General features: G+C 34.7%; 1 protein-coding gene across 1 annotated transcript in view; it reads left to right on the forward strand.

The window, feature by feature from the left end:
* The first annotated feature begins 2,857 nt into the window (after positions 1–2,857).
* The window catches only part of LOC141824721 (uncharacterized), a 43,986-nt gene continuing 34,659 nt past the window's right edge, over positions 2,858–12,184 (forward strand). Inside the window, exons 1-3 of the mRNA XM_074712049.1 lie at positions 2,858–3,143; positions 4,300–4,425; positions 6,672–6,770. Of these exons, the coding sequence (XP_074568150.1) occupies positions 3,069–3,143; positions 4,300–4,425; positions 6,672–6,770 (300 nt within the window). The 5' untranslated portion in view covers positions 2,858–3,068. The remainder of the gene's footprint in view (positions 3,144–4,299; positions 4,426–6,671; positions 6,771–12,184) is intronic.

Genomic DNA, 12,184 nt, shown 5'->3' on the forward strand with positions numbered 1-12,184 from the left:
AGAGTTAACAAGTATTAAAGACACAAAACAAGGCAAAGTACTCAGACACCATAGGTCTTGAAAATTCCTAATTAAAAAGCATGAATCAAAATTCAGAAATCAGATAACAGACAGAATCATCAAAACTCAGAATTCAGCTACAGATCTTTAAACTTCCCTTACAAACCAGCTTCAATCTTGCCGTCACACAAGATTTAATGGAGAATTACAGATCCAACACAAATCCCTCCCATCCTCAATCTGATTTAGATCAAATTCAACTCTGATAACCACGTATCAGAAACCCTCCGGTAGCAGAACAGAGATTAAATTCGATCTGAAAACCCAGCTCAGCATCCATTAGATCGCTTGCAATTCAATGCTCGGGAACCTTCAAGAACCTTCAAAGAACCCCTCCGAATGCCCTTGTTAGCTCCGATCGTCGTAAATCTACAGATCTTGGCTGGAAATTGTCGCGGACAGAAAACTCTGATGAAACCCTCATCGAGAGATCCAGCTCCAGTCTGATGCCAAATCGAGGTCGAAGAGACTTGGTAAGATCTGGAAACTGGCTTGGAAAGGAAAATCTCGAAGATCGCCTAAAAAAACGCAGAGGAACACGAGAAGAAGTCGCGGCACGAAGGATGAACAGTGGTCGCGTCAAATGCTACAGTCCAACTTCTCGTTAAAGCGTAGATTTGAAAACTCCTGTGCTGAGCCGGGTTCAACTGCTATCTGCCGCCGGTTCAATCCAATTCAGCACCGGTTCAGCCCTATTTAAACTCAATTCAAGCCGTTTCAACTCCAATTCGCACGGGTTCAGTCCAAATCAAACTTGAATCTTGATCGTGAAGTTTTGGGTCCATCTAATTGATTAATTTTGGCTTGATTCGTTCCCAATTGGCTCGATCATGGCTCCACTTGAGTCCTACAAAGAATTAAACCCAATTAATACCAAATTAACCATCAAAATTATAAAAATTATATCAATCATCCCAAAATACACCATGTCACAAATGCAATTCAATTATATCGATTAAGCATTTAATTGTCCACAATAAAACCCAAAATGAATCAACCAAATACCATAAAATCCTACCTTATCACTTTTCTTTTGCCAAGACCAACCTTGGACTTTCCTTTGCCAAGACTTCCCACTTGGACTTTCCTTTGCCAACACTACGCTTGGACTTTCCTGCAAACTTGCATCACACATGTTAGATCACAAGTATTGCCTAACTTTAAACATGGTTTAGCCAAACATTGAAACTCAATGCACTTGGGGCAAAGATTGCACCAACAGCCTTTAGGTCTATCGAACCATTCGATTTATTATCTCTAAAAAATAGAGTTAGCACAGGATATGATAATTAATGTATAATAAAGTCTGAAAATTATCTAACTATCTGATCTCGATTTTGAAATTCGAGTAAACCCTTTTAGTCGAACCATCGCCTAAGGTTGTCATCATAACGAGGACTCATCCTGACTTGTTTGTCTTTTCAGAAGAACCTCTCATTCTAGGAACTTACGTTACTTATCTTTTGTTAAACATCCGGTCGTCCAACCCTGCTTGGGATTCGTCTGCTTAGCATCTAATTACTTGACTCTCCAGGACTTTTTCTGACTCGATGTCCGGTCCTTGCTGACTCATCGAATTCACCTTGTTAGATGTTCAATCCATTGACCCATCTAGACTTCTGTGTCTGATGTCCTTGATATGTCAAGTCTTTTACCGCTTAGTATCTGATTCAACTGACCTATTAAAATTTTCACTTACCCAGTATCTAATCAGCTTAACCTATTAGGACTTTCTTGATTGAGCTACTTGCACACTCGATCAAGCTGTTAGTTCACGACAAGACTTAACTTTAAATCTTTGCTAACATCAAAATTCAAGTTCGATTATATGGTGTTTTTTACACCAGCAGGCATGACCAACTTATACACTTTATGTAACCATATCAAATATACATCTACAAAACATATTTTGCTAAATAATAAAACAATTATGATCTAACCCATCCACAATGCTCCTCAACGAAGAGTTGAGTCCTTAGCAATCCTTTTGGCAAACGATGAGTTAATGTGCCCTCGTCTAATGCATTGAGTATCAGAACTACTAGTTCAAACAAGATAGCTAATGATCAAGATAGGCGGAGAGTTAGTAATAAGACATTCCTATACTACCACTTGAGATCCCACTTGAAAAGAAACTATAGAGGAATTAATTGTAGATGAGCCCAAAGAAATCATAATTTAACAATGATATCATTGATCAACCATGAGAGCACCGTTGTTCATCACAAATTCAATGTCCTATTCTCATGACTCATGAGAATTAATAAGATGGACGATTAAGAGAGAAGTGGAAATTAATATTGTTCTTCCACAAAATATGAGTGGGTGAGTGCCGAAAGATTTCTTTGTTTGTGAAACAACAGGAGGCCACATCTTCACTCCTTAGACCAATCCTTCATCACTATAGTTGATTTTGGTGGTAACTTGTACTTCGTTATTTTAGAGGGTAAGGAAGGACAACAATGGGGAATTAGCAGAATTAGATGGAAAGGAAGATGAAGAAATACGAAAGCAAGGAAATATGGTGAAGTGGCGGACCAAGAGCTTGGTGGTGTAGCATGATTGTCAAATAAAAGCTAGTGATTTCAGCCTAAAATTATTATACGAGTTGCTTGGGCGCGTGTTTCATCACTTAAGTGTCTGAGCTATGTTTTTGGATATGCGGATAAAGTTGAAGCAAATTTAGAAAGGTAAATTTGATAAAATTATAGGAGGGAGATAAATAAAAAGCTCGGACGTATATCTATCGGTTCGCTATTCACCAGATATTTAATTGGCATATTAATTAATTATTTGGCCGAGGAATTCTCTCGTTCCGGCTGATCCTTCCCGGTTCTTCATCCACCGCCGCGGTCATACCACCACCGTCTCTTCCTTTTTCCATCTTGCCTTCCAGGCGACATGTCTCCCCCTCCCTCAAATCCTTTTTGTTGCATATAATATCAGTATGGCTATTTTCTGAAGGGTTGGTGAAATATCGAGAGCAAGGCGACGCATCTATCGTCAGAATGAAGGCAGGCGTCTCGCAGGCGCCGGGAGATTACGTCTACTTCAAGTCGCAAGTGCCTCTCCACAAGATCTCCGTATGATCCGTCGATCCCCCTTCTTAATTCTTATCTTTAATTTGACATTTTGCTCCGAAAAAATTTGAATCTTTGCTTTGTCATTACTATTTTGGATTCCTTCCTTTGAAAATTCATTAACTCTTATTTATTTGGTTAATATTTTTGCAATTACCCGTTTGATTCAATATAAACTTATTAGTTTGTGTGTCTTTGGATTGTCGAAGCTCACAAGTTATCCCAAATCTTCCCAAAAGCTAATGGCTTTATTTCAAGCGGCAACTGTAGGGTTACTCTCTAATTGAGCAGTGGGCTTTTCAATTCCTGAAAATGCTAGGTGGTATTGCCTTATTCCGGGATGGTCCAACCTTGATTCTACTTTATCTGCAATTAGACGTGATCTCCTTCATAATTGTCAACTTGTTGAGCATGTACCTGTTGGTATGCTGAAAATGTCAGATCTTGGAAATTTTGATTGTGTCAGAATAATGATGGAGTTAGCTGATCTCTCCCTTTAATGCTGAAATATTTATGAAGCAATGTAATGGCATATTGAAAGTGTTTTTTTTTCATGGGTCAACTTTCTACCCTTTATGGTTACCTTAGAAATATCCAAGATTTCTTTTTTGGTAGATTTGGAAGGGTAGACTTGAATTCAGTTAACACAAGAAAAACATTAATTATACATCTAGGGATTATGTTGTAGAACTTTACACCAATTAGACCAACGACATGATATTTTAAAGATAGACATTTCTTTTAACATGTGGTCTTGTTTTTAATCAAAACCTTAGTATTTGCATGCTTTGGTATTGCTTCAATAAATCATGTTAATTTTTATTTTGTTTTACCTCAAGGATCCTATTTGTCTAAAATTGCAATAGACATTTCTTTTAACATGGACTCACGTTTTTAATCGAAACCTTATTATTTGTGTGCATTGGTATTGCTTCAATAAATATGTTAACAATATTTATTTTGTTTTACCTCAAGAATCCTATCTGATTAAAAATTGAAATAATTGTCTTAATTTAAAATAATTGTGAGACTGGATGTTACTAGTGTTCATTAGATTGCCATATTTTTACAGAAGTTTATCATAAATTCAACTTCTTTTCCCTCAAATTGCAATGCCTATTGTATGCTATCAGTTTGTTGTTCCCCACTTTTTATGCAGATTGGCAACAAGCAATGGAGATACTATGACTTTGGTCCCAAATCAATACCACCTCTTATTTGCATCCCTGGAATTGGGGGAACTGCAGATGTATATTACAAACAGATCATGTCCCTTTCCATAAAGGTAATTTTTTTTCAACCTTTTTTCCTTGTATTGATGTTATTTAGTCCTTTTGTTTTGCTCTGATTGCAAAGCTAGATGCGTGAATATAATTCCAATTTGTCTAATTCTTCTGCAGTTTAGCTGCCCAATGAATTTTTATTTTATTGAGACATAAAGGTAGATCTTCATATATTCTTTAAATAATGTGAAAATATATTTCCCCTTTTACTAAAATACAAGAATTTTTCAGAATAGGATTGCTATCCTAATGTGCCTTCAAATAAAAAGGGCTTAAGTTTAGCAATATTTATGACACACTTGTATCAGGATTTCACCTACAAAATTATTCAGGTGCTCGCTTCTTGTTCTATCATGCCATCTCGTTGGATTCCAATTTGCTCTCATAAAAATATTTTGCTTCAAAATATTGAGATCTAATATGCCGTAGTTTTATGATTACAAGTGCTAATCGATATTAGTTTGCATGGTAAAATCATATCATTGTATTTGCCAACAGATGCATATACTATGTCTGTATGTCATGCCAAGTATAGTTTCGATAACCAATTAATAGAGTTTGTCTCAGCTGGTACCACATGAAACTAGTTGAGATATGAAAGCTCATTTCCATGGGCTATATTTTAATTCCGTTCGCCTGTAGGGGAGATAAACCACTAAAAAAAAAAGAGAGGCAAGAGATGGGGAAGAGGAGAGACACAAAACAATGTGTTGGTTGAGAAAGGAAGATTCTCTTCCCATCTTTGATTCTGTTTGCAACATCATGGGGAGGAGATGAAACACTAAAAAGAAAGGAGAGGAGAAAAGAAAATGCAAATGGAAGCAACACAAAATTTCAATTGATTCAAATGAATTTTCAAATATAATGTAACTAATTTCTAGCTTTGAATCTCTATTTTTTTAACCATTATGAGATGCCTATTTCTTGGAAAAAATAGGTGTCAATGTTAAGATTGAATTGGCCATTGTTGATACTCATGTAACTTGGTTCAATCCATATTGATATCAGATGATTTTGTAAACTATTATTAGTTAGATGTTTGATATATTTTTGTAATTTGTTACTCTAAAATTTTAGTTTAATTAACTTTATAAGTGTATAACCTTTTATATGGAGGTAAATATACTAGTAGAAGGGGATCATAATTTTAAATTGAAGTGTGTCTTATGTTGTTATTGCATCATATCATAGTTTAAAATCTCGTGTCATATCAGGTGGCATGAGTGAAACATATTGTTTCGTCCGCCAACCAACACAGCGCTAACACAAGCACGGCCCATGCGAGGCTCTGCAGTCGTACAGAGGCCCTATGACCTCTTGCGAGGCCGCATAGACACCTTGTGTGAGGCTCCACAACCTCATGGATGCACAAGGCCTTGCGATCAACTCGCGCGAGCCCTACAACCGCATTGAGGCCTCGTGTAAGACCACAGCAGCTGCACGAGGCTGAGTTTTTTTTTTTTTTTTCCAATTTAACCGTTAATATTTAGGTCGTTGATTTTTTTAAATTTTTTTTAACTATTAATTTTTTAAAATGGTTAATTCTTTCCCCTCTTTATCCTTTCTCTTTCTTCCCCATATTTTAATTTCTTTTTTTATTCCTTTCATTCTTAAACACATGAAAAAATTCCTTCTTAATTTTGTTTATTCCTTTCCTCCTTAAATAAATAGGAAAAATTTTCCTCCTTAAACTGATTAAAATAAATTAAATTCAATTAATTTAAACCTACTTGATGCTAATTATTATGTCTAGACTTTAGTTAATCCTAAATTAATTTTTACTCAATCATAATTTTTAAAATATTAGTTTAATCTAATAGTAAATATTTATAGTAATCAAATATTATAATAATATTTTTTTAATCAATATATTTTATATTTTAAAAATATCAAAAATCGGCATTGCACAATACGATACCAAAATCATATTGTTTTAGTTATAAATTGAAACTCTGATATGACTCGAAATTTTTAACCATGCATCATATTGAATCTGCACCATTCTAACTTGAGACTGAAATTTCAGTGTTTTGTCTAGAGGTTGAAACTCCAACAAGAAAAGATACTTTAAACATTAGCATCATAACAATTTCCTTGGATTGCTTCCTAAACATGGTTAATGGATTGGTTTTCATTGTCTTGTAAGAAAGCCATTCTTCCTTGGATGCTAATCTACTATTACCTTATTATGAAATTTAGATGCATAAACTAGTTGTCACTTTGAGCTATAACTATTTATTCTTTGCAGGGTTACCGAGTGATTTCTGTTGATATACCACGCGTTTGGAATCATGTTGAGTGGGTTCATTCATTTGAGAAATTCCTGGATACGCTTAGTATCTGTCATGTATGTTTATGCATATGAATTATTTTCACCTTCCTTGTTTAATTATTCTGTTTTGTACCTTTCTGCCTTCAGTTGAAAAACTTTTCAGGTTATAATTTTATAACTATAGCTCTTGTTGTAGATTCATTTCCAAAGCTGCAATGATATTCATGTAGCTAAATGCCTACTGACAAGGTCAGTGGGATTATAATTATTGGGTTGTTTATGATAAGATTTGAAGTTGGATTCTATTTTCTGAAACAAAAGCATGTAGGTTTGGTTTTTGTCAAAGATCACTTTGAAACTCAAGTCATAGATACAGTTCAGGTCCTACTTGGAAGTATAGATATTAGCTTCTGTTATAGGTGACCAGAGCACTAGATAAACAATCCAAATGTGATGCTGCCAATTCAGAGTTATGAAGGATCCCTTGCAAGGAAGATTGAAGGAATTGTGGAAGATTTCCTCAAAAGAATGGAAAAGAAGAGATGAATATCTGAACTTGTACTTCAGACTATTATTTCTTCACTTGTTTTGGGTGTTATAATTGATAATTTAATGTGAACAGCTTGCTGAAAATTCTAATTTTCCTTCGTCTTCATGTTCCATGAGTGATTATCCATTTGATAAAATAGTATCTCTTGGCATATTACATGATATTATGCTATCCCATGTGATTATGCATATCTCTAACCACTTTATAAGATGGATAAGTGGATAAATCAAGAGGGTCCATTGACATCAGTTGGAATATAGTTGTATAAAATGATGGTTTTTTGCAACTAATTGAACTTCAGTCATGCATGGGACTTCAACCCTACTTCAAAAGGGAAAGCAAAGGACCACAAAGGTAATATGAAGGGGATTACTAGTTCTTAAGTAATGTCTTAAAACCTTTTCATGAGATGGACATCCACAAAGATAATAAGAATGGGAACTAATATAAAAAGATCAATGTTGGATGAGCTAGATGAGATAAATTTGTGTGCCTTAGTTGACAAATCTCACTAGAAAAAAGATACAAATCTTTAAATAATAACTTGATTGTGCTATTATGAATTGAACTTTTAAACAAATGCGGAGGCATATGCTGGAACATATGTATTCAATACTAAATTATTTATATTTATTGATGTAAAAGCTAACACATACAAGCTTCAAATTGCAATAAGGTAATTAGAGCTTAACATTGGTTGAATTCAATTAGTTTAAATGAACAAAATATGATTTTTTTAGTTGCACATGAATATCGCATATGCCTTATGCAATTGTATGTGGTCGCCAGTAACCTTTTTTAAAATTTGCCTAGGTAGTTGATGGAGACAGATAACTTTCTCCTCTTAAAGTTTATAAACTTTGGAATAAGATCACAAAGCCTAACTTTTAATTTGACGTACTTTAGAAAATGATGAGCATATTTGGTAGCAATTCTAAGAAAAGTCTGGATTTGAAAGCGATAGAGGGGGGGGGGGGTGAATATCTCTCGTAAAATTTATGTGTAAAATCTTTTCTTTTTGAGAGTTAGAATGCAGCGGCTATAAGAAAGGCACAACAAAAGAGCATAAGCCTTTTTACTTGTTTCACAGCCCTCGGGACTGCTACTCCAAGACCTGCGATCCGATCGTGGATTGTTTATGAGTAGGCAATCACTAACTTTCTCCTTTCTGAAAAATTTTTTCGGAGGCGGAGAAACCTCTTACAATTTAGCATTCCCTTTTAAAAAATGGAATGTAAGAAATAATAACAAAATGATTACCGACAACAAAGATTTGAAGTTAAACATAGGTTGTCGGAACACAACAACATAGAATGGATACTTTAACACGAGATGAGAGCTTGAGAGGTGTGTAAGAAATTTTTTGAACCCTCTGTTCAAGCCTTCTTTTATAGCTTTATATTGGTCGACTGATTACCTTGATAATCGAATCAAGATCTGATTTATCGATCGATAATCTTTTCCGATCTATCAAACTTGCCACGTTAGCTTTTCGTCCTGGTTCCATAGCTGACATAGCTCTTCTGTTCGCCTGATCTTGGTTTTTTGGTTGCTTGAACATCGTTGAGTCAGTTTTGTATCATTATCCGATTACCACATCAGGTGCCCAAGGTCTATCCTCGGTCACCTCATAAAGACGAAGTCTATCTTTGACCGTGCAATTGACATGTTAGCTTTTCGAGCTCTATCCTGTACGACATCAGTATTTTGAGACTTATCCTTGTCCACATCAGATGCTACATCAACACAACAGACACTTCAACTACCATGTCATATCACTGTGTTATATAAGCTTTCACTTCACTGAACCTCACTATTCGATTGACCGAACCGTTCGGTTACTTGAACCCTACAAAACAAAGTTAGTACAAAATCCTATAAAATCTAAGATATGAATGTTCTAATTGAGAAAGTTAAGTAATTGTCTAATTTCGACTTCGAAATTCGAATTGGGTTCTTAGTCAGATTAACACTTAAGTTTTGTCCCCTAGGTGAAAACACATCCTCACTGCCTTCTTTTTAGAAGGATCTCTCCTTTCCAGGACTTACCTTTACTTACTCTTCTTGCCAAACATCCGATCTAGTTGACCTATATGGGCTTCCTCTGCTTAGCATTCGATCTCTTGACTCACCAGGTCTTCTTTTAACTCAATGTCTAATCCTTTAACCCATCGAGTTCTTCCTGCTAGATGTTCGGTCCCGCTGACCTATCTGGACTTTTTCTACTTGGTGTTTAGTCTTTTTGATCTGTTAAGACTTCTGTTACCTAGTATTCGGTTCGGTCCACCTGACCTACAAGGGCTTTCCTATTAAGTCCTGTGCACTTAACACAACTATTAGATCACATAAGCTTAACTTTAAATCTTTGTCAACATCAAAACAGAGATTTGATTATTTGGTTCTACCTGCACCAACAAAGTCAAAGATTAAAAGGTGAAGAACTAACTATAAAATCCAGCATTTCCCAATAATTTTTTAGCAATTCTAATGCTTTTTAATTTTCAATATTTGGAAAATAGAAGCATCAATTAAGAGTATGTTAAGAGTCCTTTATGTTTTCTATGTTAAAGAGTCCATCTAGTAGTATAAATATGTTGTATTGCTGGAATATGATATAAAAGTGAGATTTTAACAATTTTTCTAGATTGCATAATGCAATCCCCCTACAGTGTGATGCCTAGGATCAATCATGGTAAATATATCTCTATATTTCTTATTTTTATTTATATAATTTGTAACACTCCCTCTTAAGTTGAAGCATAGATATTGATCATGCCCAACTTGTTACAAAGATAATCAACCTGAATCCCATTTAAAACTTTTGTGAAAATATCTTCTAGCCGTTCTCTTGTCTTCACATATCTTCTAGAAATCAAACATTACTGAATTTTTTCACAGACAAAATGAAAGTCAATTTGAATATGCTTAGTTCGCTCATGAAATATGAGATTGAAAGCAATATGTAAAGCCACTTAATTGTCGCATCACAATTTGGTTGGTATTGAAGTTTTAAGGTTTACTTTAGTCAAAAGTTGATATATCTACATTATCTCACACAACTTTTGCCATGACTCTATATTCTGATTGACTTGAACTTGACATAACATTCTGCTTCTTACTTTTTCATGAAACTAGATTTTCCCTAACAAAGGTACAATAAGTAGATGTGGATCTTTGATCATCCTTAGATCCTGCGCAGTCAACATATAAAAAATACTTAACCTTAGTATGACCATGATTGCTATACAAGATACCTTGTCCAGATGCTCATTTAAAATAACACACTTTATTCTACAATTGTCCAATGATTAACTATTGAAGAAGTCATATACTGGTTTACAATATTGACCTCATATGCAATATCTAGATGAGCCACTTGAGATAATTTAACTTTCCAACTAATCTTCTATACCTCCTAGAATTCTCAAGTGATTCTTGTGAGTCACAGATGAGTCTTGGAGTACTACATGGATTTGCCCTAATTCTCCTATTTCAGACAATAAGTCAAGTAGATATTTCCTATGAGATAAGATGATTCCTTTCTTACTTCTTGTTACCTTAACACCAAAGAAGTATTTTAAGATCCTTAATCCTTTATATGAAACTAACTCTAAAGAAAGAATTTAAGAGATAAATACTTGCAAAATCATTTCTAAGTAATGACAATTCCACATATAAATGATGCCCATTGTAGATTGTTTGTAGAATACATAATTATCAGACTTAGATTTCTTAATTTTAAACTTCTCAATCACTTGACTTGTGAAACAAGTCATGGGAACTTTGTTACAAACCATATAAGAATTTATGAAGATGACAGACTTTACAATTCTCACTTGAGTAGCAAAGCTTGATGGTTGCTCCATGTAGACTTTTTTATAAAGGTCACTATGAAGAATTTTTAATATCTAACCAATGTAAGGGTCAATTATGAGTGACTATCATAGAAATAAATAACTAAATGGAAGTAAGTTTAGCAATAGATCGGAATAATCTACTCTATAAGTTTGAGCATCGCCTTTAGCAACAAGATGGGCTTTCAGTTGATCAATAGACCCGTCAGGTTTGATTTTATCTATAAACACCCATTTTCATCCATTTGCTTTCTTCCTTTTAGGTACACTAGGGTCCAAGTACCATTATCATTTAGAGCATTCGTCTCTTTAATCATAACATTACACCAATCAGGATGAGATAGAGCTTCATGAATAAGTTTAGGAAGGGATATAAAATTGAGAGATGCAATAAAGGAATTGGATGATGATGAAAAGTGATCATAAGATATAAAAGAAGACATTGAATAAGTACATTGAAGGGGAGCTATGACGTAATGGTAAAGTATCACGGGTTCGAGTCGAGGAAACAACCTTTTTCAATGCAAGGTAAGACTATATATAATAAGTTCAATGTGGTCCGATTCTTCCCCGAAATCCCACATTGGCGAGAGCTTCTTGCACATAGCTGCCATTTTTTTATTGAATAAGTACATTGACGTTTACCTTTGCAAAGAGTAATTGATAGATCATCACTTGAAACTACAAGAGCTTTATTATTACATGCAGGTTCATAAACAATTTTAGGCTAATGCAATTTCCACGGCTTTCTTTCTAATTAATTGTATGCCATTGTCCATTCTTCATGGTAAGATTCCTTATGTTGTCTTTCTAAATAAGTCATTGTTTCTTATTGAACGTATAACATTTGGTTGTAATGACTCAACTAGGTGCGTTAAGATGCTGTATGGAGCAATGAGAATAGAACAGTGACAACTGAAGAGATTTTCCGTAATTAGTGTGTGAGACTAGACCAGAAAACTCATAATCATGTGTGGTTCATGCACAGAGATTCTGATGATTGGAATCTAGGCGATGACATATCAGCAATCGACAGTTCCTCCTAGGCCAGTGGTGGCTAAAGCTGAGCATTCAATTAAAAACTG

Source organism: Curcuma longa, chromosome 3 (assembly GCF_044706935.1).
Source record: "Curcuma longa cultivar G26 ecotype Majalengka, Jawa Barat chromosome 3, ITB_CL_G26_1.1, whole genome shotgun sequence".
NCBI lineage: Eukaryota > Viridiplantae > Streptophyta > Magnoliopsida > Zingiberales > Zingiberaceae > Curcuma > Curcuma longa.